Source organism: Leucopleurus acutus, assembly GCF_964270905.1.
Source record: "Leucopleurus acutus genome assembly, chromosome: 16".
Classification (NCBI taxonomy): Eukaryota; Metazoa; Chordata; class Mammalia; order Artiodactyla; family Delphinidae; genus Leucopleurus; species Leucopleurus acutus.
Window position 1 is genome coordinate 29,427,984 of NC_139158.1, and position 26,892 is coordinate 29,454,875.

The following is a 26,892-nucleotide window of genomic DNA, read 5'->3' on the forward strand; positions in this document are numbered from 1 at the left end:
TGTCCCCTGATCCCTAAGTCCTGTTTCCTGAAGGTACTGACTGGGACCAGTTCTCTTGTGTGTCCCATCAGAACGTGTAGTGTACGTGTGAACATGGGCGTGTATCTCCTTAACAGCAGTAGCAACTCAGGATCATGTTATACATGCCATTTTGCTCCTCAGTGCGTCTGGGAGCTCTTTCCACATCGGCACACTTGGACTCTGAGCTACAGCTGTTCGGTGTTCCACTAGGAGCTTAACCGTCGTCGACGTTACCAGCCCCACCGATAGGCACTTAGATTGTTTCAGGCCTTCTGCCATGAGGAACAACAACCAAAATGAATCTCTCTATATATCCACGCCTGGGCCCTTGTGCTAATCTAGCCAGAGGAAAAGTAGCCAACGTAAAGGGGTACATTTTTTTTTTTTTGCGGTACACGGGCCTCTCACTGTTGTGGCCTCTCCCGTTGCGGAGCACAGGCTCCGGACGCGCAGGCTCAGCAGCCATGGCTAACGGGCCCAGCCGCTCCGCGGCATGTGAGATCTTCCCGGACCGGGGCACGAACCCACGTCCCCTGCATCGGCAGGTGGACTCTCAACCACTGCGCCACCAAGGAAGCCCAGGGGCACACATTTAAAAGTCTGAAGTGATACTGCTAAACTACCTTCTAAAGAAACAGCAAACCCCGCCCCCTTGCCAAAAGGAAAAGAAATGGTGCTACTAGAAGTTGCAGCCCGCTGTTGGCAGGTTCAGGGGTGGAATGGGGGTGGGAGAGGGGCCTGTTCTGCATCAATAGGCCACTGGGCCAAGCCCCTCAGAGGGGATCAGCCAAGGGACAGCCTCGACGGAGGCCCTGGGGTATCAGGCTTGCATGTTGCCTGACGGAAACAAAAGGCAGACTCAGCTCTGTTCCATGTGGATTGTTCCAGAAGCTCCCTGCTGGGCATTCTGAGACATCCTCTGGGACAGGCAAGCGGACTGGGGTTCCCAGTTAGAATAATATCCTCATTGGTGCTCTCATTTCATTTTTACCACTCTAGAGAGCCTCAGAGGGTCCCCATCGTGGATTGCATGTCACCCCTTTCCCAGCGCTGAAAGATACTCAGTCCTTTAGGTCCAGCCTCTGCCCTTGACTGATCTGCACAAACAGCCCTGAGAGATAGGTCATTATAGTTCATTTTACAGATGAGGACACTAAGGCTCAGAGAGGTGGAGTAACCAGCCCAAGGTCACACAGCTCATAAATGGTGGAACTGGGATTCAGACTCGGGGCTGACTTTCACACCAGGACTTTGCCCACAATACCCCCCTTTTCCTTCTGGAAAGCATGTCAGAATGCCCTGCACAGGCTAGATTTCTAAGTGCCATTAAGGCACTGTTCTTTGCCGCCGTTTCTTCAAAGAGGACGTGGTTCTCAGTAGCTAGGCTCCTGAGAAGCCCCTCGTGGGTGGAAATGGCAGGACCCAGGAAGGGGGGTGGCGGGGTCTTTTCTCTGGGTTGTGCCAGCTCCGGGTCCTCCCTCACCATTCCCCCCTCCCCTCCCCACTGGCTGCGCTGGGACTCCAGTGGGCTCCTTTGTGTGGAGTCACCTCCTGCAGCTGCTGGAGACAGGCGACCCCCTGAAACGGGCCCTCCGGGAGGCCATCCCTGAGGACATTGTCAGCCAAGAGTTCCATCCAGAGACCTGGAAACACTCGTCCTACTCTGACGTCACCTTCCGCTCAGGTACGGGCATCCTGGGCAGGTATTGTCCTGCTCTGGGACCACAAAGGCTTGGGGACCTGAGAGTTCTAACTCCTGAGGACATGTGGATCAAAGATACCATTTCCCAAATGTCAAATATTCACATGCCACTTGCTTGATTTTTTATTTTTATCTTTTTACTATATCCAAAATAGCACCTGCCATTTTTGTTGGAAGAGTTAAAAAATAGTTAAGTGTGAGCCGCTTCATAGCATTCAGCTGAATAGCGCTTCCATCTTTTCTCTAAACTGGTTCTTTTAAACTTACACTTATTCTAAAAGGAAACCTTTTATCCCTACCATTAGTGGAAGATCAGTTTAACTCTGTAAAAATAGGGTTATCCTAAAAAGAAATGCAGTATCCGTGAAACACTGTTGTTCAATTCTCATGGATCCTTGCCTGCCGAGGGCTGTGAATTTGAGAACTGCTTTTTCCTGGGTGAAAAAAGGAGATTAGCATCGAAGAGAGACAGCTGCCTCCTTGTAATTAATCAGAATCAAAAAGGGACCCTGTTCTAGCTTAGGTACCCAAACCCCCTCAACTGCTCAGCAAGTCTGGGGGTGGGGTGCTCTGGCTGCCCCCTCTCTGCCTATCAGCAGGTGTGGGTACATTTGTGACTCTTCTGTTCTGACCTTCCCTCTGCCCTTGGTAAGGCTTAGGTCTGAGCTTCCTATCCTGGCCAAGAGGATGCACTGTGTGTCTGGCCCTGTCTCCGGCGATGGTCCCTTGGTGGCCAGCTCCCACCCGGTTAACGGTGTGGTGTATACTGATCCTCTGTTCTAGCATCGGGCAGCCTGGGAGCCAACCTGGAGGGGACCCTTCTCTTCTCTCCGGCCTCCTTCCTTCCCCGTTCTGCCACAGCCAACCTGACTGTCCATGCCCTTGGTCGTGCCTTCAACCTCCTAGAGGTAAGAGGGGGCCTTGCTTCTCCTCAGGGCCTCTCCTGGGCTTGGGGCCATTCATCTATCTTTCCATCCATCACCTCTTGTATCTATAGATCTACTCTCACATCTTATACTTCCAGCTTTTGACGTCTACCCACCCGTCTGTCTGCCTATCCACCCATCTATTCACCCACCTACTGACTGATACATAAATCCATTCAACTACCACCCATCCCATCCCTCCTTCCCTCCCTCCTTCTCATCCATCTCGTCCATCTATGTACTTTGCATCGTCTCTCCATCTGCCTTCTCACCTACCCATCTGTTCTTCCAGTTATCATCCATCCACTCACCTATCCATCCTTCCACCCACCCATCCATTCACACCCCATCTGTCATCCATCCATTATTCATCTATCCATCTCATTAATCCCTCTCATCCGTCTACCCTCCCACTCATCTCTCCATCTACACTTTCACTCAATCATCTATTTATTCTCTCAGTCACCCCCCCATCCATCCCTCTAGTCACCTACCCACGTACCCATCCATCCACCTGCTCTTCCATACGTCTATACCTCTTCTCTGTCCATCCATCCACCTATCCATCCTTCTATCCTCATCCATCTATTCATTTATGTACTTGTCTACCCATCTCTCCATCTACCCTCTCATTCACCTATTTATTCATCTACCCTTCCACCCACCCATACATCTATCTATCAGTATCCTCACCCACACATCTGTTCATCTATTCTCCCACTCATCTATCCATCCTTGCATCCATCTATCCACCTGTCATCATTGGACAATATCCATCTTCTACCTGACATGTACCAGGCCCTGTGCTGGGCTCTGAGAATATGATGATGAACAAGAGAGACATGATCTCTGCCCGCTTGGTGCTCACAGCCCAGAGAGGTAGACAGATAAGAAATGAGTAGACACATTGATAAAACGATGGCAACTTTAAGTAGTGTGTTTAGGGAGGTGAAGTTTCAGCTGAGATCTGAAGGATGAACAAAAGCAGTCATGTGAAAAGCTGAGGTAAGAGGCTTCCAAGGAGGGGCCCCAGTATGTGCAGAGTTCCTGAGAAGAGAAAGGGCTTAGTGTGTTTAAGGAACAGAAATAGAGTAGAGAACAGTAAGTGCAGGAGAATGGTAACGTGGGAGCACAGTGAGGGAGTAGGGCTGTGTCGAGGACGGGTTTTGAGTTGGCAAGTGATAACTTGAACGTTCTGGCTGTTGTGTGGAAAATGGATTGTGGGGGGCAGCAGCGGAAGAGGGAAGATCTCTGAGGCCGCATGTCCAGCAAACTTTACTTTTATTTATTTTGTGTGTGTGCGTCTGGCAAGTGTTGATTTTTCTTTATTGTCCAGCAAACTTTAAAGTAATGGATTGACTTGGGACCCTTCCATCTCTTCCCCCCAGGTCCCTGTAGCTTGTCTGAGGGAGGGTGCTCTGTGCCGTATCCCAACCCTTTCTAATTTATGGAGAACAGGGAACCTAACATCCAAACTTTGCCCACGGGGCTCAAGGCTGACCCTCTGGTGATTTCTCTGCAAATGCTCTCAGAGACACTTGGATGGGAGGATGGAAAGAAAGGATGCAAGAGTGAGTGAACAGATGGGTGGATGGATGGGCAGATGGAAGGAAGGAGGGACTTGTTCATTCATCCATCAAATTTTGAGAATCAAGGGTTCTCCAGAGACATAGAACTATCTCAATAGGATTATGGAGGCTGACAAGTCCCAGACCTGCAGTCAGCATGCTGGAGAGCCAGGAGAGCTGATGGTGTAGTTCCCATCTGAAGGCAGGAAAAAGCCAGTGTGCCAGTCTGAAGGTAGTCAGGCAGGAGGAATTCCCTCTTATTTGGAGGAACGGCAGACTTTTGTTTTATTCAGGCCTTCAACTGATTGGATGAGGCCCACCCACATTATGGAGGGCAATCTGCTTGACTCAGTCTACTGATCTAAAATGTTAAAGCCATCCAGAAATGCTCTAACAGTAACGCCTGTAATAATGTTGGACCAAATATCTGGGCACCCCGTGGCCCAATCAAGTAGACACAGAATTAACCATACCACCAGGGGTTGAGTGTGCTTAGAGACACAGGTCCCTGCCCTCATGGAACTCAGGATCTTGCAAGGGAGACACACAAATTAGTCTGAGTGTGACCCTGGAGTAGTGTGCTTGACACTCGAGGAAGGAGTGATAAATTTGGCTGGGGGAGGGGAAGGGGAATGTGTGAAGGGAGTGATATGGGAATTTAGGGAAGGCTTCCCAGAGGTGGTGACCTTTGAACCAGGGCTTAATCAGTAGGAATTCTTGCTTTGTGGCCCTTGCCAGGTAGATCTGGAGTTTGATGACTTTCTAAGATTGTACCTCTTGGCACTTGGGCCTGGATGGACCCTGGGGAGCCCAGGGCCCCCTGTTCAAGCTCCCAACCCCATAGCTCTTGGTCAACCTTGTGACTGGGTTACTCCTCCCTGAGCCCCTGGCTTTCCTTCCTAGCTGGGGCTCCGGCTGGAAAATGCTGAGGAAATAGCCGGCAGGCTATTTGGCCCGAAGTCATTCTGGGGGCAGGAAGAGGAGAGACAGGCCCAGGCGGAAAAGCCCCCAGAGCCAGGACCAGGGCCTACACAGCAGCCAGCCAACCCCGCCTGTCCAGGAGAAAGGTCCAGAAAGATGAGAGACCTGCAACGGAAGGTAAGGGAAGCGCCTAAGCCCACCTCACGCCCACTCCTCTACGCTGTCAGGTGTCAGCTTGGGCTTTGGGACTGGGGGACCCAGGTGTCCATGAACTCTGACCCCGCCCTCCCACCCCCTTACAGAAGCAAATTTCCGGTCCAGATCTCAGTAGTGAGCTGTATCACGTACATAGAGAAGTGCACACCCCGTGTGTTTCCCCCAGTGGAACACATCTTTACAACGAGCGCCCAGACCCTCATCAGCTCCCCAGACACCCTCTTCGGCCCCCCTCTTCTGATTTACCCACCCATACCCAAGGGTAACCACTGTTCTGACCCCTAAAAGCATCAATGAACTCTACTTTAAAATCAGCTTTGTTGAGATATAATCAAACTACAATAAATGGTATGTGTTTAAAGTGTACAATTCGATAGGTTTTGACATGTATATACCATGAAACCATCACCAACTAAGTCAACATATCCATCACCCCCAAAGTTTTCTTCGTGCTTCTTAATGCCTTCCTCCTGCTCCCTGTTGTGTTAGGCTTCTTCTGTCAAAATAGATGTTTGTATTTTCTGGAATGTTGCATAAATGGAATTATGCAGCGTATACTTTTGTTTTTAAAGCATGTACTCCTTTTTGGCCTGGCTTCCTTTATTTGGTGTAAGTATTTTGAGATTCATCCATATGGTAGAGTATACTAATAGTTTATTTCTTCCTGTGGCCATGTCGTGGTTCCTGGTGTGGATGAACCACAGTCTGTTTGTGTATTCACCTGTTATTCACCTGCATATTTGTGTTATGTCCATTTTGGGGCTGTTACAAGTAGGACTGCTATGAACATTCGTGTACAAGTCTTCATATAAGTATATGTTTTCATGTCTCGGGTAAATATCTAAGGATGGGATGGCTTAGATCATACGGTAGTTGTATGTTTACTTGTGTAAGAGCTAGCTAAACTGTTTTGCAAAGTGGTTGTAGCATTTTGCATTCCCACCAGCAGTGTATGAGCTTTAATTCTTGTACATCCTCGCCAACACTTGGTAGGATTAGACTTTTTAGTGTTTGCTATTCTAATTGTTTGTAGTAGTATCTTGGGGCTTTAAAGTACATTTTCCTAATGCTACTGATGTTGGGCATCTTTTAGGTGCTTACTTGTCATCCATACCTCTTTGGTGAAGTGTACGTTCAAATATTTTATCCTTTTTTAAAAATTCGGTTGGCTTCTTATGACTGAGTTTTGAAAATTCCTGCTCTATTCTGAACACAAGGCTTGTATCAGATATGTGACTTGCAAATATTTTCTCCCAGTGTATGGCATGGTCTTTTCATTCTCTTAACAGTGTCTTTTGAAGAGCAGATGTTCTTGATTTCAATGAACTCAAGTTTATCCATTTCTTTTACGCATAAAGTTTTGGGTGTTACATCTAAGAAATCTTTGCCTAATGCAATGTTACAGAGATCCTTGGGACCCTCTGGAGATTTCCAGAGTTCTTTCTCTGTGTGGCTCTTTCCTCTCTTGTACTCTGCCCTGCAAAGTCCAGCTACCTTGGTTTCCCTGGACTCCCAGATCCTCAACCCTGAGAGTCTGTCATGCCCCGCTGTTCCCCTCCCTGCACCTCAGCCTGAGCTCTCTCCAGGCAGTAAGCTGGGGCTCATCTTGCTGTTTCCCATCTCTTGGGTTCATTGTCTCACATTACCTGATGTCTAATGTCTTGGGAACTTTTGTTTCTTCTGTTTCATCTGTTGCTCCACGTGGGAAGATAAATCCAGTCCTTGTTACTTCAATATGGTTGACAGCAGAGGTCACATCCAGCTTCTTTTGTGAACTTAATATAAATGGAATCATTCACCGTGTACTCTTTAAAAAAATGAGGTGAAGCTCACGTAAACATAAAATTAACTATTTTAAAGTATACAATTCAGTGACACGTAGTATATTCACAATGTTGTGCAACCACCACCTCTGTCTCGTTCCAAACATTTTCATCACCCCAAGGAGACCCCACGCTCATTAGCAGTCACGCCCCATTCCCTCATTTCCCAGCCCCTGGCAACCATTAATGTGCTTTCTGTCTCTATAGATTTACCTATTCTGGACATTTCATATAAACAGAATCATACAATATGTGGCCTTTTGTGTCTGGCTTCTTTCACTGAGCACGTTTTTAAGGTTCATTTGTACTGTAGCATGTATCAGTACTTCATTCCTTTCTTTTTTCTACTGCACAAATAGTTTTTTAATTGAAGTATAGTTGATTATAATGTGATAGTTTCTGGTGTACAGCAAAGTGATTCAGTTATATGTATACATACGTTTATGTATACACACATACGTATATGTATACATACATACACGCATGTATATATACACATATATGTATATATACATACATAACTGAATATACACACACACATACATACTTTTTCAGATTCTTTTCCATTATAGGTTATTACAAGATATTGAATATAGTTCCCTGTGCTATACAGTCGGTCCTTGTTATTTATCTATTTTATATATAGTAGTGTGTATATGTTAATCCCAAACTCCTAATTTATCCCTCCCCAACCCCTTTTCCCCTTTGGTAACCATAAATTTGTTTTCTATATCTGTGAGTCTGTTTCTGTTTTGTAAATAAGTTCATTTATATCATTTTTTTTAGATTCCACATATAAGTGATAGCATACGATATGTGTCATTCTCTCTCTGACTTCACTTAGTATGATAATCTCTAGGTCCCTCCACGTTGCTGCAAATGGCATTATTTCATTCTTTTTTATGGCTGAGTAGTATTCCATTATGTATATGTACCACATCTTTATCCATTCATCTCTCAATGGACACTTACGTTGCTTCCATGTCTTAGCTATTGTAAATCATGCTGCTATAAACATTGAGGTGCGTGTATATTTTTGAATTAGAGTTTTCTCCGGATATATGCCCAGGAGTGGGATTGCTGGATCATATGGTAGTTCTATTTTTAGTTTTTAAAGGATGCTTCATACTGTTCTCATAGTGGCTGTACCAATTTACACTCCCACCTACAGTGTAGGAGGGTTCCCTTTTCTCCACACCCTCTCCAGCATCTGTTGTTTGTAGATTTTCTGATGATGCCCATTCTAACTGGTGTGGGGTGATACCTCATTGTAGTTTTGATTTGCATTTCTCTAATGATTAGTGATGTTGAGTATCTTTTCATGTGCTTCTTGGCCACGTGTATGTCTTCTTTGGAGAAATGTCTACTTAGGTCTTCTGCCCATTTTTTGATTGGGTTGTTTGTTATTTTGATATTGAGCTATATGAGCTGTTCATGTATTTTGGAAATTAATCCCTTGTCGGTTGTATCATTTGCAAGTATTTTCTCCCAGTCCGTAGGCTGTCTTTTTGTTTTGTTTATGGTTTCTTTTGCTATGCAAAAGCTTATAAGTTTGGTTAGGTCCCGTTTGTTTATTTTTGCCTTTATTTCTTTTGCCTTGGGAGACTGACCTAAGAAAACATTGCTACAATTTATGTCAGAGAATGTTTGCCTGTATTCTCTTCTAGGAGTTTTATGGTGTCATGTCTTATGTTTAAGTCTTTAAGGCATTTTGAGTTTATTTTTGTGTATGGTGAGAGGGCGTGTTCTAACTTCATTGATTTACATGCGGCTGTCCAGCTTTCCCATCAGCACTTGCTGAAGAGACTGTCTTTTCTCCATTGTATGTTCTCGCCTACTTTGTCATAGATTACCTGACTGTAGGTGTGTGGGTTTATTTCTGGGCTCTATTCTGTTCCATTGATCTATATGTCTGTTTTTGTGGTTCATTCCTTCTTAAGGCTGGATAACAGTGCATTGCATGGATGGACCACGTTTTGTGTGTCCCTCCATCTGCCGATGGACTTTTGGTTTGTTTCCATCTTGTGACGACTGTGAATAATGCTGCTCACATCCTCTTTTTTTGTGTCTGACTTCTTTTGCTTAAAGTGTGTTCATGAGATCCATCTGTGTTGCTGTGTGTACTTACAGCTTGTTCATTCTCCTTGCTGTGTAGCATCCCATGGTGTGAATATAACACAGTTTCTTTATCCATTTACTTTTGGTGGGCTTTTGGGTAGTTTCCAGTTCCTGGCTTATTATGGGTAGTGCAGTGAACATTCTGTGCATGTCTCTTTGGTGAATATAGGTGCACATTTCTGTCCAGTGTGTACCTAGCAGTGGAACTGCTAGGGTGTGTGTGTGCTTCCCCCGGTTTCCCACTTCATATTGTTACTTGAGTATTTTCTTACTGAAAACTCATTGTACGCATACATTTTGACACCCTTTCTGTGGGTGGGGATCTCACTTTACATAACCGTTGCCCCAACAATAGACAATGAGATCGTTAGCATCTTTTTGCTCTTATAAATGTCATTTACACATACATCTGGGGGTAATCAAGGTGGTGGCTGGGGCATTTGTTCAAACATTAACACGTTTACTAACCACCAACTGTGACCCCAGGGCCCAGGAGCACAAAGATGATCAGGACGTGGTCCCTACCATCAAAAGCCTCTTGGACCAGATCTGAGGCCAGCAAGTAACTTGAATAAGGGCGGTGGGCTGGATATAAATGTTTTTTCTTAGAATCCACAATCCCTTTGGTCTGTTGTTTTCTCCCTTGTGATAGATTCACATCCCAAGATATATTTTGCACAAGCACAGTGACGAATGGCAACAGTCCTTGGCCTGAGTGTTGGAGAGACAGCAGGGAATGGTGGGGAGTATGGCAGTCAGGCATGTAGCACAGGCCTCAGCTCAGGGTGGCAGCCACTGCTCAGCTCTGAACACTTGTCGCCCCTTGTTGTGAGTGCGGGCTGGGAGGGAGGGGGAGACAGGCCAATATTTCTCTTTTTTGAGATGCTGGCTATGTGGATTTTATAGAAAATCTCCCAATTTTTAAATATTAGAAATAAATTTAAAAATACACATTGCATGAAAAATAAAGACCAAGAAACTGTCACAGACCAGGGCAGACTGAAGAGACATGGCACAACACTAAATGCCGTGTGGCACCTGGATTGGATCCTGGAATAGAAAGAGGATGGGATGGAAAAGTCCGATAAAGTCCAGAGTTTAGTTAATAACATGCCGGTGTTGATTTCTTAGTTTTCACCATGTTTCCTGGTCATGTAAGATGTTAACAATGGAGGAAACAGGGTGACGGGTCCATAGGAGCTCTCGGTACTATCTTTGCAGCTTCAAAAAATATTTTCTTATTGGAGTAGAGTTGATTTACAATGTTGTGTTAGTTTCAGGTGTACAGCAAAGGGACTCAGTTATACCCATACCTATATCCACTCTCTATTAGATTTTTTTCCCCTTATAGGTCATTACAGAATAGTGGGGAGAGTTCCCTGTGCTGCACAGTAGGTCCTTATTAGTTATATCTATTTTAGATATAGTAGTGTGTATATGACAGTCCCAATCTCCCAATTTATCCCTGCCTTCCCTTTCCCCCCTGGTAGCTATAAGATTGTTTTCTACATCTGTAACTCATTTTTGTTTTGTAAATAAGTTCATTTGTACCACTTTTTAGATTCCACCTGTAAGCGAATCATATGATATTTGTCTTTCTCTGTCTGACTTACTTCACTCAGTATGACAATCTCTAGGTCCATCCATGTTGCTGCAAATGGCATTATTTTGTTCTTTTTATGGCTGAGTAATATTCTACTGTATATATGTACCACATCTTCTTTATCCATTCATCTGATGATGGACACTTAGGTTGCTTCCATCTCCTGGCTATTGTAAATAGAGCTGCAGTGAACATTTTGGTACATGACTCTTTTTGAATTGTGGTTTTCTCAGGGTATATGCCCAGTAGTGGGATTGCTGGGTCATATGGTAGTTCTATTTGTAGTTTTTTAAGGAACCTCCATACTGTTCTCCATAGTGGCTGTATCAATTTACATTCCCACCAACAGTGCAGGAGGGTTCCCTTTTCTCCACACCCTCTCCAGCATTTATTTGTAGATTTTTTTTTGATGATGGCCATTCTGACAGACGTGAGGTGATACCTCACTATAGTTTTGATTTGCATTTCTCTAATAATTAGTGATGTTGAGCATCTTTTCATGTGCTTTTTGGCCATCTGTATGTCTTCTTTGGGGAAGTAACTTTTCTGTATGTCGAAAATTATTCCAAAATAAAGTTTGCTAAAACTCTCTCTCTGTCTCTGTCTCTCTGTCTGTCTCTGTCTCTGTCTCACACACACACACACACACACACACACACACGCACACACACACACACACACACACACACACACACACACACACACACTGCACTGGGCATTGAGTAGACTGTGCAGGTCCAAGAAAACACATCTGCAGATTCTGCCTCTGGGCCGTGAGTTTTGCAAGCCCTGCTCTGGACCCCCAAGCCCTTCACTTTTCTCTCCAGGTGCCCCTTCCCCCTCCCAAAGTCCAGGTACCTTGCCCGGCTAACCCAGACCTGTTCCTGGTCACAGGTGGCCCAGAGGCATCGGGAGCGGCGGGCGCTGCAGTGTAAGCTGAGCATGAAGGTTTTTGGGCATGAGTTGAGCTTTGTGGACTGCGGGGCGATGGGGAGTCATGTGACACGCCAGTCCCTGAACCTGGCCGAGCTTGCTGTCAAGCTCCTGAAGGTACCTCAGGCTGGGCTCAGCCCCGCTCCCCCCGTCATCTGGTCCGAAGATGTTTCCTTTGATGCTTTGGGGAAATACTAAAGTACTTTCAGACTTAAGAGCGTGGAATTTGGAGCCAGACTGCCCAAGTTCAAAAACTGGCTGCACCACTTACCACCTTGGGCATGTTGCTGAACTTGCCACGGCCTCAGTTTCTTTATCTGTGAAATGGGAATGATAGAATAGTAATAGTATAATAATATCTACTTCATAGAGCTGTTGAATCAAGTGACTTCATGCAGTAAAAATGCAACCACACGTTTAGAGTGTGCCTGGCACATACTAAGTGCTCTGTACCGCAGGCAGGGCCCACACCCCTCCTTACCTGGCTGACCCTGGATGCTTGACCTCTGACCATGTCCCTTGGTAAATTATCTTGGTTCAAACCCCAGCTCTTCCTGTTTCTAGCTACATGGGCTCGGCCGGGTTATTTTATCTGTTTGTGGGCTCTGTTTTCTCATCTGGAAACTGGAGACAATGATAAGGTCCCCTCTGAGGGCTGTGTGAGGGTTAAGTGAGGCCGTCACATGCACTGTTACGGTTCTCTGACTGCAGGGGCAGGAGGTGCAGGTGAACCGAAGGCTGAACCTGGCCATGGAGGAGCTCACTTTTCCCACCATGTCTGGACTCCTAGCCCAGCTGACCCTAAACGCCTCGGCTGCCATCAACATCCAGGTCGGAGGGACAGCCAACTTCCAGCAGCGCTCGGATTTCTCTGTGAATGGTTATGTCAAGCCCAGGTAGCTGGCTCCTCAGAGCTGGGGGAGGTGGGTGGGTGGGGGCCTCCCACTGCAGAGCGCTGGGGCATCAGCATGGGCTGGAGGGGAGCCCCGCCCTGCTGACCACCTGTTATATCAGCTACTGTTGATGGAGTGTTTTTTGTGCCAAAAGACTTTGAGGAGAACCTGGGCGGCTACACCCACTTTACAGGTGAGAAGACTGAGGCTTGGCGAGGTGAGGTTCCATGCCCGAGGTGGCACAGCAGTGTGAGGCAGCTGAGATTCGTCTCGTGCCACAACTCCACTCTTCCCTCTGCCCCCTCTGCCTCTGAGGGGAGGGGAGATGGGAGAGAGGGAAAAGCATTTAAGGCACACGGGCTCTGAGCCCACTGAACTCACGTGGCCACTCACGAGGTGGACACTTTCCTTCTTCCCACTAAGGGTTGAGGAAACAGACTCAGGATGAGTGCACAGCTGACCCAGGGCCATGTGGCACGAAGGATTTTGAGCAGAATTCGACAATGCTCACCTTCCCAGGCCTGCTGGGCGACTGTCCCAGCCACTAAGCCGACCTGTCCTTGGCTTCTGGGTCTGGTGTGGGGTATGTGGGTGTCCTGTGATGGCTGCTTTTCGGCATGGAGATCCTGGGTTTGGGCTCCAGAACTGGCTGTTCCATGTCCCGACTGTGGGACCCACACAGCTGGTGTCACCTCTCTGAGCCTCGGTTTCCCCATCTGTAAAGTGAGACTAGTGATGGTGAGGATTCGATGGTGATGCGTAGAGTGCTTGGCACACATGGAGTGCGTGGTCAGCGGTGTCCATGGCGGAGGGGCTGCTCTGGCTCAGGACCACGGAGAGCAGCCGGGTGGGTTGGTGCTGGCTTTGCCGTTGCCTGGGGCTGCAGGATGCAGTTGTGTGCCTCTTCCTCAGCGCCCTGCTCCAGATCTCGGCGCAGATGGGCACAGTGGGCACCCTGGGGCAGGCTGGGCTGAGGTGGGTGACCGGCGTCCGTGGCACCGCCAGCCTGGATGGAGGGATCCGGATAAAGAAGGGCCAGGACCTCAGGGTGCATCTGAACACACCCGAGGAGGCTGTGGAGCTGCTCCGCTTCAGGTGGGTTCCCGCACCTGGAGAGGGAGCCCGTGAGTGCACCTGTGTGCGAGCCAGGCTGGGCACAGGTGTGGGTGCATGTGTCTGTGAGAGTGTGTGCACGATCACCTTGCATGTGCACCTGTGTCTGACCACGTGTATCTGTGAGTGTGTGCACCTAAGGATGTGCCTGTGAGTCTGTGTATGTGAATGTGTGTCCGTGGGCGTGTTTGTGAGAGTGTGTGCGCATGTCAGTGAGTGGGCTACACGTGGGCGTGCGTGTGTGTGCACATGTGTCAAGGTGGGGTGGGTGTGTCTGTGACAGGGACTGAGGGCAGCCTAGAGGTGGGGATTCCCACACTCCTCAGCAATTTACGGGGGTCCCTCCTGAGGCCTGCTTGTCCCCAGCCCCCTGGAGAGGTGACACTTAGAGAACAGTGATTTCCAAGGAAACGGGAGAAGCCAGGCTGCCCCCACCTCCACCTGCCTCCTTCCCTGTGTCCCACCCTTGCTGGAGGCGCTGCTGCCCTCCTGACCCTCTCCCGGCAGCAGCCAGGAGGGTCCTTTGAAATGTCAGTTAAGTCCTATCGTGCTCCCCCCTCCCCTGTTTAAAATCCCTTGCTTGCTTCTAGGATAACCCAGCTCCACATGATTCTCCTGCCCGCTGGAGGCCCTGCCCACCCCCCTCACCTGTCTCCTGTCACTCCTTCCCGCCCCTCGCTACCCCCTTCCATTCTGACCCCCTCTCACCACCCTTTTATCTGTGCTACCAAAGAGCCACCTTTTCTCCCACCCCAGGGCCTTTGCACCTGCTGTTCCCTTTGTTTGGAGTGCTGGCTCCTTCTCATCCTTTGATTCTCTGACCGAATGTTACCCCTACAGAGAGTCCTTTCCAAACCCTGAGCTGAAGAAGTCCTGCTCTGTCTCCAGGACAGACCCTATGCCCATGCCGTGCCCCATTTTAGGTTTTTCATAGTGCTTGTCACCCTCTGTTTCATGGAGTGTCTCCCCCACCAGTGTGCAGACTCCCCAAAGGCCTGTCCTGTTGATAGTGGGATTTGCCCTAGTGCCTTGCCCTGGTGGCTTTATGGTTGAGTGAAAACAGCTCGCCTGGCACTTTCCTCCTTTCCCACCCAGCTCTCAGCTGTTTCTCATCACTGGGGATGGCATGAGGAGCCTCAGTCACGCTCACATCCCTTCTGAGGCCCAATCCTGTACCGACAAGGAAGGTAGGTGCCAGCAGGGCCTCTGTGTCATTGTCCCAAGATGGTTGTCTTGGGGGCTGAGGGCTAAGATGCAAGGTCCAAATTCCAGAGTTACTCTTCTGCCCTAAAAGTACTTATGCCCCTTAACTCAATGATGCTGCTTCTGGAACTCTACCTTATGAAAATAAACCAAAATCATTTTAAAATGCCCTGTGCCCAGAGATGTTCGTTGCATCATTATTTACAGAGCAAAAAAATAGGCAGCAACTCAAATATCCAACAGTAGGCGAATGGCTTATTGTAAGGGCCTTTGAGCTAAGAATAGACTTTTACATTCCCAAATGCAGAAAAATAATCAAAAGGACTATTTCATAACATGAGAAATTTGTGAAATTCATATTTCAGTGTCCATAAATGAAGTTTTATTGGTGCAGAGCCACGCCCGTTTCCTGTGGCTTTTCTTCAGCAACAGCAGAGTTGAGTAACAGACTGTGTGACCAGCAGAACCTCAAATATTTACTATCTGGCCATTTACAGAAAACGTTTGCCAATTCCTGGTTTAGTAAAGTACTGAGATATCCCATAACTTTTAAGCTCTGTAATGAAGGACATATTTTAATAGCACGAGAAAATTTTTTTGATAATAACATCAGGTGAAAGGCAACAAAATTGAAAACAGAGGAGAAGGAGGTATACCAAACAGTCACAGATCTTGCAGTCATGTTGGGGGTGAGGTGGGGGAGGGGCCTACTTAAATGATTTCTTTAGGCTAAATTCTGTCCTAAATGCTTGCTGAGCTGTTAATCCTCACAGCTACACCATGGGGCTGGAACTGTTATCACTCCCAGCTGACAGATGAGAAACACCAAAGCACAGAGATGTTAAGTAACTTGTCCAAGGTCACACAGCTGGGAAGTGGCAGAACTGGAATGTGGATCCAGGCATTCTTGCTCCAGAGCCTGTGTCCTACACAGTACTGCCTGACACTCTGATAGTCTACACCAGGGGTCCTCAACTGGGGACAATTTTTGGCCCCTCGGGACATTTGGCGATGTCTGGATACATTTTGGGGTGTCATCCTGGTGCGGGAGGTGCTACCAGTATCTAGTGGGTTGAGTCCAGGACAGCTTCCCACAACAAGAAATTATCGAGACCAGTGTGTCGATAGCACCAAGGCTGAGAAACCCTGGTCTACACAGTACCGCCTCATACAGTTAATGTCTACACAATACTGTTTCTCAAAAGAATGTAGAGATGCTCCTTCTTTGCTGATGGGCGCATCCATGGCCTGCCTCGAGCCCTCTGGCTCTCTACTGACCATGCTGCCTGCTCCCTTTCTCACAGCGTCCCGCACTTGGGGCTGGCAGCTGTGCACTGAAGTGAGCTGGCCTCCAGCCGGGCAGCCCTACCTGCTCTCGGTGCCTGTGTTTGCGGCTGTGATGCTGAAGAAGCAGGACCGGGGGCTCCAACGCTATCTGCTGGAAGCTGCCTATACCCTCCACCCCCCGGTAGGCCCTACGGACTGGCTCCTCCTTTCCCAGCCAGGTTCTGGGTCTCCCTAAGTTTTCTACTCAGGCCTCAGCCTTGGGGATCACTCATAAAGACATGGGCCTCCTCCCTGGAGCAGGACCAGCTGGGCTGGTCCTGCTGTAGTCTCCCTCCTGCCTCAGGACCCTTGCACATGCTGATCCTCTGTCCCTGGCTTGATGACTTGTAACTCTGAATCAATCTTCAGAGCTCACTTTAGGGGGGTCACCTCCTCAGTGAAACCTGCCCTGATTACCCCGAAGTGGTCATATTCCCTTGTTATGTGCTCTGGTACGATCATGTTCCTTCCCTTTAGATCACATTTGTGTTCATTACTGAAACCAGTTGGTTAAGATCTGTCTTCCCCACTAGTCACTCAGTTCCTGGGAACAGTGCCTATTTTTCTCACCCCTGTGTCCCCAGCACCTGGCACAGAATGGGCACTCAGCAGCCCCCTATCTGATTTCCCAGTTCCCGCTCTTGTCTCCTTACTGTATGTTCTCCACCAGCAGCCAGACAGACCTTCCAAAATCCCAAAATGACTGTGTCCCTCCCCTGCTCAGAAGTCTCCAGTGGCTCCTATTCCTCTCAGAGTAGGACCCACTCACCCTGACCCATAGGCTTTCAGTGATCCAGCCATGCCAGCCTCTCCTCCCCATCTCCGCAAATGTTTACCAGGCTCACCGCTCTCCAGACACACCGATCTCCTTTTTATTAGATGCCAAGTGCATTGCTGCCCCAAGGCCTTTGCACTGTCTGTTTCCTCTGCCTGGAACAGTCTTTCCCAGACATCCACTCAACTCCTTCCCTTGCTTCCTTCAAGTCTCATCAAATGCCCCCTCCTCAGAGGCAGCTTCCCTCCCTGACCACCCAGTCCAGAACAATGACCCTGTCAGGGCCCCTGACCCTCTGAGTTTGTCAGCAGAGCGCTCAGCAGCTGGTGGTGGTGAGCTGCTGTCTTACCTACTACTGTGTCTGGAGATCCTGTGCCTCCCCCTCTAGAATGTGGGTGCCAAGAGGCAGGACTTTGTGTCTAACACTCAGTTGCATTCCCTGTGCCTGCAACTGTGCCTCACACACGGTAGTCAACATTTATTGGTACTAAATGAATGACGATGATGCAGGGTTGGTTTTTTTTAAAATTAATTAATTTTTATTTATTTTTGCTACGTTGGGTCTTCTTTGCAGTACGTGGGCTGCTCATTGTGGCTTCTCTTGTTGTGGAGCACGAGCTCTAGGCACGTGGGCTTTGGTAGTTGTGGCACGTGGGCTCAGTAGTCATGGCTCGCGGGCTCTAGAGCACAGGCTCAGTAGTTGTGGAGCATGGACTTAGTTGCTCTGCGGCATGTGGGATCTTCCCGGACCAGGCCTCGAAACCGTATCCCCTGCATTGGCAGGCGGATTCTTAACCACTGCACCACCAGGGAAGTCCCTGTTGCAGGATTTTAAAGGGGGCCCGTGTCTTAGGCTGTGTTTTCCCAGAAGCAGACTGGAGCCAAGGATTTGGGTAAAAGTGTGGATGAAGAAAAGACTCCAGGAGGACCCAGGAAGAGGGTGGAGAAAATAGGGTAGGGAAGGGGAAGAAGCTGAGCAAGAGTGATGGCAGGTGCAGTGGCAGCCTCAGCGTGATCCCTGGGCAGCCCTGGAGCAGGAGTTAATCTCAGAGTTTGGTCTCCTTGAGGCTAAGGAGCCGGGATGTTTTTCCCTCCTGTGCCAGAGGGCAATGCTCTGGAGGTCCCAGGTGCCAGGGGTTAAGAGCAAAGTGCACGGAAGCTGGAAGATGAGCATGCTGAGCTGGTCAAGGGGTCCGAGGGGATCTGGGCAGGGTGCCGATGGTGTGCGATAAGCCTCCTTCCCTGGCTGTTTGCTGAACAAACTGAGATCCTGTCCCTGGGGTCCTGAGTTGTCCTGTAGGACTCTCCTCCAGGATACGGATCCCCAAATTCCTGGTTTGGGGGTTCTTATCTGTTCTTAGCAGGACAAGGATAAGCATAAGAACTCAAGTTTTTGAAGGTGGGGGGCCTGGATGGGTTCTTGATCTTGAGGACTCTGCTGTGTTTCCAGAAGGACTGCTGGCTCCCTCAAGAAGCCTCAGCCCACATCTTCATGGGCACGCCCAGGTCGGAAGTGCCCAGGGACGTCGGGGTGGATGTCAGCTACAGCTGGCCCCAGAGGAAGTTCCGGCTCAAGCTTCTCCATCCCAAGAAGAAAATTGAACTGGACGGTAATGACAGTGTTCCTACCCATCACCGTGCCCTCGGCCATGTGCCAGATGCAGCCTGCTCACTGTGGATTCCTCAGCCACCCTCTGAGGTCGGCACTAAATATAGCCCCGTTTTATGGGCTAGGAGCCACAGGCTCGGAGATTAGGAAGCCAGCAGGACATCCCCTGGTGAACACAGGGGCAGATCCAGGATGTTGAACCCTGGTCTCTAAACTCTCGCTTTGTCTCCCAGGAAAGATTGACACTCTGCAAAGTGGCTGCATGGGTCACCTGGAACTGATACTGGATGACAGGGACGTCTACTACATCAAGGTTTGTTCCCCGTCCTCAGCCCACCGGCGTTGGCTCCTGCCACCTCCCTGGGCATTTCAAGCCCCAGTCCCTGCTTACTCATCACCACCTCCTTTGGCGTTTTAGCTGTTCTTCTCCTTTCACCTACCAATAACGTTTGTGACTTCTTGTTACCCAGAAGAGTAGGAAGAAGAAAAAAATGAGCTCAAATCTCACCACTATTGATGTCATAAATTGATAATATTAGTAACACAGGAGCGTGCTTTAAAAAATTCAGAGTAGAGAAAGGTATAAAAAGGTAAGTGAAAGAGTGCCAACCCCAGATTTCCAGAAGAAATGTCAATGCACACACCAGGAAATCTGTATGAGTTCCCCAGGGCTGCCTTAACAAAGTGCCCCAAATTTGGGGGTGCTTAAACAATGGAAAATTTTCCCTCACAGTTCTGGAGGCTGGAAGTTCAAAATCAAGGTGTTGGCAGGGTTGGTTCCTTCTAAGGGCTGTGAGGGAGAATCTAGTCCATGCTTCTCTCTTAGTTTTTAGTAGCCTCAGGCATTTCTTGGCTTGTAGATGGCTGTCTTCTCCCTGTATCTCCACATTGTCTGCCTTCTATAGGTATCTGTGTCCAAATTTCTCTTTTTGTAAGTTTACCAGTCATGCTGGATTAGGGTCCATCCTAATGACCTCACTGGATCATCTGCAAAGTCCCTTTTTCCAAGTAAGGTCACATTCACAGGTCCTGGGGGTTAGGACCTCAACTTCTTTTGAGGGGGAGCACAGTTCAACCCATAATACAGTTCAACCCATAATACTATAGATTTATAAAACCTTTCAGTTTTGAGTTTAGTTTTATTCTTTGCATGCTGCTTTTTTTTTTTTTCAGTCAAAAATATATCTTTTTGTACCAGCACATACTGGTACAATTTAATTTAGTTAAAAAAGTAGGTAATTCATTTAAATGATTCCAAGTTCAAAAGGTACAGAAGGGCATAGAACTGAGTGTCTAGTACGATGGCCCCTATACACATGACTATTTAAGTGAGTCAGAGTAACAGAAAGTTAAAGATATGGTTTCTCAGCTGCACTGGCCACTTTTTAGAACTTTCCCATCATTGTAGAAAGTTCTATGGGTCAGCACAGGTATAGAGTTAAAAACTTTCCCTTACACCCCTCCTCAAAGCCAATCATTGTTCATTTTCTGGGACTCCTCTTAGAAATCATCTATGCCCACAATCCCCAAATAGATATCAATATATTTCCCCCCCATCTTTTATTTTAAAAACAAGAATGTCTACCATGTATTTTGAATGGCCGCATAATAGTCAATGGGATGGAATTTATTTAGCTGGTTCCGTAGTGGAGGGCTCTGGAGTTTTTCCCGGATTCTTGGTCTTATAAATCACCCTTCCATCTTCAGGGTAAATTCTTAGCAGTGGAATTCCTGGAGCAAAGGTGTGTGCGTTTTTCTCTTCGTTATAGGTACTTTTTAAGGTTCTCAACCAGGAGGACCTGGATGGGACTCAGTGGGTCCCTTGAAGCCCCTGCAATTGTGCAGAAGTTTTGTGTCTGTCCCCCTTCTGGGGAGAGGGTTTAGACCTTCCATCTGATGCTCAAGCAGGTCAGTGACTCCAAAAAGGACAAAAACAGCAGGTGTAGACTCGCTCCTGCCAAGCAGGACCTCTGGGCCCCTTTGGCCGTGAGTCTGATGATTCTGCCTCGGTCTCCAGTGATTTCTCAGAGAGGTCTGGGTTGAAAATCTGGAGCCAGGGCTGGAATTTTTGCTACATAAACACACTCTCAGCTCCTAGATCTGCTTCCTGTCCGGGTGGGAAGACCAAGTATCAGGGGAAAGCATCTTCCCCCTAAAGCCCCAGCTGCTTGGCGGCTGAGACTACAAATCATTTTCAGAGCTCCCGGGAGCCCTCGAAGCAGTCCCTGTTCACTAAGCGCACAAGTGCTGATTGCCTGCACCTCCCTGCAGACCTGCCTGCCGCTCTCCAGAGGGCTGTCTGCAGCCTGGAAACATTGGCCTTTAGAGAAACTCCAGTTCTAGCTGCCTCAGAGCCATGATGATTAACGGTAACAGCTGGGGCTCTGGAACTTTCCAAAGCCTGTTCTCGGGGTGGGGGGCCACGGGTGACTTTGACCCCGGGTCCCTCTTTTAGTCCTCTTGGTAAGCCCATAGGAGATGAGGAAACTAAGGCAGATGAGCTCAGGAATACAAAGCAGCAAAGCTGGGTTCGACTCAGCTGAGTGTTGATGGGGTTTAAGGATGGCGTGGAGGAAAGTGTTAGATTTCAGTGCCCCCTCCGCTGGGTGCAATGATAGAGCATCCCCAAGTCCCAGGTTACCTGGAGAGCCCCAGTTTACCGTTGACCCAGCTCAATATGATTAGTGGTCTCTTTAACCGTTAAGTGTCCTGGTTTGGATGAGAAATTCTACAATCATCCTGTTCATGGGCTGCACTTTGAGAACAATTACAGCTACTGCCGAGAAGCTTCTGATACAAACCAGAGAAAATCATCTCCAAGACACACCATTAAGTGAGAGAAGCAGAGGAGAATGGAGAGCCTGCATCTGTTTTTGTGCAGAGTAAGAGGGAACGTGCACGTGCGTGATGGAGTGCACACATACACACACGTGCGTGCACACGCACATATACACACATACATACAGACTCATACATATAGGCCCATGCTGTCTCTGGAAGATGCCCAAGAAGTGGACACAGTGGTTGCCTTGAGGGAGACTGGGAGACCAAGAAAGGGAACGAAACCTATATTTTTCATTGTCTTTATTAATTTATTCAACGACTGTTTATCAAGCACCTACGATGTGCAGGGAAGACAGCACACAAAAGAGATACACACACAAAATTCTCTCCTTTTGGAGCTTACATTCTCATAGGAGAGATAATCAGTAAAATAAATAAGCAAATTGTGTAAGCACTATAGGAAAAGGGAATCAGTGAGCTGGATCCAGGGGTCTGAAGTTATGTGAGAAGAAGGGTCTGAGGGTTGGCTTCAGTTTTATTTTTTTTAATTTTTATTATTTAAAAAAAATTTATTTGGCTGCGCCGGGTCTTAGTTGCAGCACGCGGGATCTTCGTTGCAGCATGTGGGATCTTTCTTTAGTAGCGGCACGCGGGATCTTTAGTTGCGGCATGTGGGTTCTAGTTCCCCGACCAGAGATCGAACCCGGGTTCCCTGCATTGGGAGTGTGGAGTCTTAGCCACTGGACCACCAGGGAAGTCCCACAGCTTCAGTTTAAAATAGGCTGACAGGTTAAGCCTGATTGAGAAGATAGCTTTTAGCTAAGACATAAAGCGTGTGCAGAAGAGAGCCATGTGGTTCTCTGGGGGAAGGGTATTGCAAGTAAAGAGCACAACATGTACAAAGGTTCTGGGGCAGGAAAGTGCACAGAAGCACAGCCTGAGCCCCCATGTGCTTGGAGTGGAATAGGAGAAGGGACAGAAAGGTGGGAGGACAGATCATGTAAGGCTTTGCCAAAGAGTAATCAGAAGAGAGTGATTTGTGACCGTTGTCAAGGAACAAAGGCAAAAACAGGATTTACAAGAGAGTATAAAGTAGTGGACAGTCTGGAAATAGCGAGGTCATTTTTACATCTTTTGGGTAAACAGATCAGCTGGCAGCAGCAGAGAGGTCCTTGGGATTGGTCTACAGTTGGGGTGGCCGTCAGAGATGACAGCTGCCATTGCTATGGGCTGCAGTTGCTCTGGAAAACCTCAATGATGGAGACACAGAGCATGTTTGGGGCCATCTGTGTGTCCTGCCTCCCGGTGTCTGTGGGCAGTTTTGCCTGCGTCTGGCCAGGGCTGCACTGCTGACTTCCAGAGAAAGTCTTGGCCTTGTTGGCCTTTGCAAGGACTTTGGCTTTTACCCTGAGGAAGAGAGGTGTGCCATGATCCTATGGAAGGGCTTGCCCTGGTCACCAGGGTGGGAGCCAGGAGAGCCGGGAGAAGAATGTCACAGGACCACAGTGGCGATGAGCGGGCCCAAGCCGGGGCAGTGGTGGAGGTGGCTGAAGTGGTCGGGTCCCTGAATATTCTGCGGGGAGGGCTGGCCAGAGTCCCTGCTAGATTGGACGGGGTGTTGAGGTTGGGGGGATAGGGAGGAAGGGTCCTTCAAACTTATGTCTGAATTTGTAACAGAGATGACCTATTTTGAACAATATTGAGCTTAAGAAATTGCAGCAGGATCAGCCTAGAAGCCCATTAGCCAGGCTGTGTCTCCTGCCCTCTGTCCGGTCCTGGTTCTTGCAGTCTGGGTGGAGCCTGCTGGCAGAGCCTGTCCCCTCAAGGGATGCTGGGGCCTTTCCAGGGCCGGAGCAACCTGTGGCCAGCAGCAGGTGGTGAGGCTCAGCGGATCGAGGCCCAGCTGGAGGTGAAACTGGTGACATCGGGCAGCCCTGTGGTCCTCGCCGGGAACCTCAGCCGGCAGGCAGGCAGCAGGCTGGCCTTCTCCATGTCACTGAGCAACCTGCTGAGTGACCAGGCCCACGTGTCAGGTAGGAGGAGGGACCCCTTTCTGCCACTTTTCTTCAATGGCCAGGCTTGGGGAGGGGAGGGCGGAGTGCCCCACTTGGAGTCCCCATCACCCGATCCCCCAGTATTCACATTCCATCCAAGGAAAATCCAGGCTCTGTATCTGCTCGCAGCTTCTGCCTGAGTCCCCCAGATGCCCCTCCCATGCGCTCGACTGCTCTGCAGGAACCGTCCACCAGCACCTTTTGGGGTGTTTGGTTTCTGACCCATGTTACATGTTACACAATGTGTAAAAAACACATTTCGCATTTTGACCCGAATTGCATGGGGCACTGTTTGTATCTTGAACACACAGCCTGGCCCGGGTACTGACCAATCTGACCAGATGCCCACCCTGGTGCCAGAGCTGGCTTGGAGCCCTCCTGGCGATGCTGCTCGTGGGGTGTTCTTGGAGATTCCAGGGGAGTGATGTGAGTGGCTAGGGCTGTTGACTAGCTGGCCTATGCATTTTTTTTTTTTTTTTTGCGGTACGCGGGCCTCTCACTGTTGTGGTCTCTCCCGTTGCGGAGCACAGGCTCCGGACGCGCAGGCTCAGCGGCCGTGGCTCATGGGCCCAGCTGCTCCGCGGCATGTGGGATCTTCCCGGACCGGGGCACGAACCCGTGTCCCCTGCATCGGCAGGCGGACTCTCAACCACTGCGCCACCAGGGAAGCCTATGCATTTTTGATATTTTAACCTGCATGGCTATACCTTTGTGATCTGGCTGAATATCAGTGTAGCAGAAACAAGTTTCAGAAGGTGAAATTTACCTGATCCTGATGCACTGTCATTTATGTTCTGGTCCTTTCTATTTTGTTCTACTTTATTTAAAACTTTTGGTCTGGACCCACAAAAGTGACTTTTGGGGTTGCCACCTGGACAGTGCAAAACACCGTCAGTGGCCCTGATGGCAGCATTCCTTGGCGGAGACTCAGGCACTGGTTCTATGGCGATACCCATCTGGGCGGTTCCCACTTCCTTTCCTCACCTGGTGCTGGGGGTAGGGTGTCAGTCTCTGGGGCGCAGGCCATGACCACACCATGCCTGCTCTCCCCGCAGCACTGCTGGAGAAGAAGGCGGAGGAAGGGCAGCAGGTGGTGGCCCTGGGTGGCGAGCTCTTCGTGCCAGGGCTTGTGGGGCTGCGCACCCAAGGCCTGCTGCAGCAGCGGGCCCGCCTCTGGACCAGCTCCCTGAGGATCAAGTACGGCCTCCTGGGTACGGCACCGCATGCTGGCTGCGGGCGAGTCTCCTGGGGCTGTGGCTCCGAGGGCTAAGGTGCCACTGTCACCTCGGGTGTTTTGGCCTCACCGTGAGGCTCCTTAGCTAGTGAGTCATTCCACTGACTTTGTGTGGAGCTGAGCACCTGCCTGTTAAAAAAAAACCAAAACAAACAAACAAAAAACGCTACGTGTGTGTGTGTGTGTGTGTGTGTGTGTGTGTGTGTGTGTTGGGGGGGGACATAAATCTGTCTCTTAAAACCTCCCTATCGGCAGGTTCCAATGAGTGACATTAGGTGAGGCAGATCCAGGGGGCTGGCTGAAGCTGGGCTGTACTGGACTCTCCTCTGCTTGGAATGAGGATGGAGGGCTACCTGGCAGAGGAAGGGCAGGGGTTTTTGGGTTGCCCTGCACAGGTCAGGCGAAGCAGCTGGCACAGGAGTGCAGCACCAGGCAGAAGCTGCGGGTGGAGAGCGGCTCAGAGGCCACCTACAAGCTGGAGCTGGACCACGAGCTCCACTGCACGCAGATCCCAGCATTCAGCCACAAGGTGGGTGCCGGGGCTGGGCGGGGGGTCTGGAGAGAGCCCCCGGGGTTAGGGAAGTGGTGGGTGAGCACCCTGAACCCATCCTCAGAGAGATGTATTTACTCAAGGTCGTGAATGGGAACGGATTAGGGATTGGAACTTTAGTCTCATCTTTCCCCTGTTCAGTTGGTGTTTATTAAATACCTACTCTATGCCCAGCACTGAGGGAGAGCTGTGCTTAAGGCAGCACCTAGTCTCTGCCATTCCATTGCTGGGGGAGGGTGTGGTAGAGAGCAAGAGACATGCACCAAATCAAGGGAAACGTAAGTGCCGTGGGTGGTAAACAGGGCAGAGGCCGAGAGAGCGTAGCACAGGGGAGTCTAATTTGGACAGGGCAGCAGGGAAGGCTTCTTTGGGGGAAATGAATTTTAAGCTGAAAATTAAAATACGAGATTGTTCTGTTCCCAAGGAAGTGTGCCACAGGCAGAGGGAACAGCAAGTGCAAAGGTCCTGGGGCTGGAGGGTGATTGGAGCGGTTAAAGAACTGGTAGTTCATCAGAGTGGTTGGTGGGGTGAGCAAAAGGGAGAAGTGACTGTTCCTTTGTTAATTGTTACAAGTTTGCTTCTCCCCCTGAACTGTTGCCCCCACAAGGGAGGGGGCTTCTGGCTTCTTCATTCCTGGCTATCTAGTGCCCAGCGAAGTATCTACTTGGTACTTGGGGGAAAACGTGTTCAGTGAGTGAATAAATGGATGAGCCTGTGTTGCCTCGACCTATGGTTCAGAGGTAGGAGGAGACAGTGGCTGCCAGGAGCCCACAGGTGGGAAGGCCTGATCCACAGAGGATCTGTCCAGGGAGCCGGAGGCTGCTGTGGGAGAGTGAGGGGAGGGGGAGATTTTGGGTTCATATGAAGCAGATCAGGAGTCATCTTCCCATGGCAGCTGGCTCTTTCTACTCCTTATCAGGGCATGGACCAGCGTGAGGCAGGTTAGCTTTTCACCTTGGGGCCAGAATTTAAGGGGACACCAGAAACTGTGAAGGTGAATCGTATTCTAACGCAATATTTTACAAGATCAAAACCAGTGCAAAAAAAATCTGTGCTTCCTACAGAGCTGTCACCCCAGATAAGCAAGCCTGCATCTCAGGGCGGGTGGCTGTGAGGAGGCTCAGGTCTGCGTACACAAGGCTTCCTTGGGGGTCTCCCTGGTGGGGTGTCCCAGGTCCAGCTGCGGCATGAGGAAGGCTCAGGCCACCTCCACTGGGAGCTGGAGGCGAGCTATGGGAGGCACTGGCATGACAGCCGCAACAAGAGGCACCTCCGCATCAACCAGACCTTCCAGAACGACTCGGGCCCAGCCCTGAGCAATTACTTCATGGAGGTGAGTCCAGCCTCCGCAGAGCCGCGTCCCTGGGGCTCAGCTTGCACGTGGCAGCTGGGCAGCCCCGCTGCCTGTCCCTGCAGGTCTTGGTTGCAAGGACGCAGGAGCTAAAACTCAGGCTCAGAGACCTTACCTGTGGCATCTCCAGCCCCCTCGCCCCTGGGGCAGTTAAACATTTGCTGGTGTG

The 26,892-nt window shown here is 49.3% G+C and overlaps 1 protein-coding gene across 1 annotated transcript in view; it reads left to right on the plus strand.

Moving 5' to 3' along the window:
* Window positions 1-26,892, plus strand: part of LOC309973479 (uncharacterized protein) — a gene marked incomplete at its 5' end in the record, with an annotated part of 144,882 nt that overhangs the window by 34,201 nt on the left and 83,789 nt on the right. Inside the window, 14 exons of the mRNA XM_082857772.1 lie at window positions 1,547-1,705; window positions 2,507-2,631; window positions 5,121-5,315; window positions 11,793-11,948; window positions 12,543-12,727; window positions 13,637-13,819; window positions 14,933-15,024; window positions 16,345-16,508; window positions 18,592-18,751; window positions 18,984-19,063; window positions 23,381-23,567; window positions 24,644-24,799; window positions 25,218-25,351; window positions 26,547-26,705. Of these exons, the coding sequence (XP_082713898.1) occupies window positions 1,547-1,705; window positions 2,507-2,631; window positions 5,121-5,315; window positions 11,793-11,948; window positions 12,543-12,727; window positions 13,637-13,819; window positions 14,933-15,024; window positions 16,345-16,508; window positions 18,592-18,751; window positions 18,984-19,063; window positions 23,381-23,567; window positions 24,644-24,799; window positions 25,218-25,351; window positions 26,547-26,705 (2,135 nt within the window). The remainder of the gene's footprint in view (window positions 1-1,546; window positions 1,706-2,506; window positions 2,632-5,120; window positions 5,316-11,792; window positions 11,949-12,542; window positions 12,728-13,636; window positions 13,820-14,932; window positions 15,025-16,344; window positions 16,509-18,591; window positions 18,752-18,983; window positions 19,064-23,380; window positions 23,568-24,643; window positions 24,800-25,217; window positions 25,352-26,546; window positions 26,706-26,892) is intronic.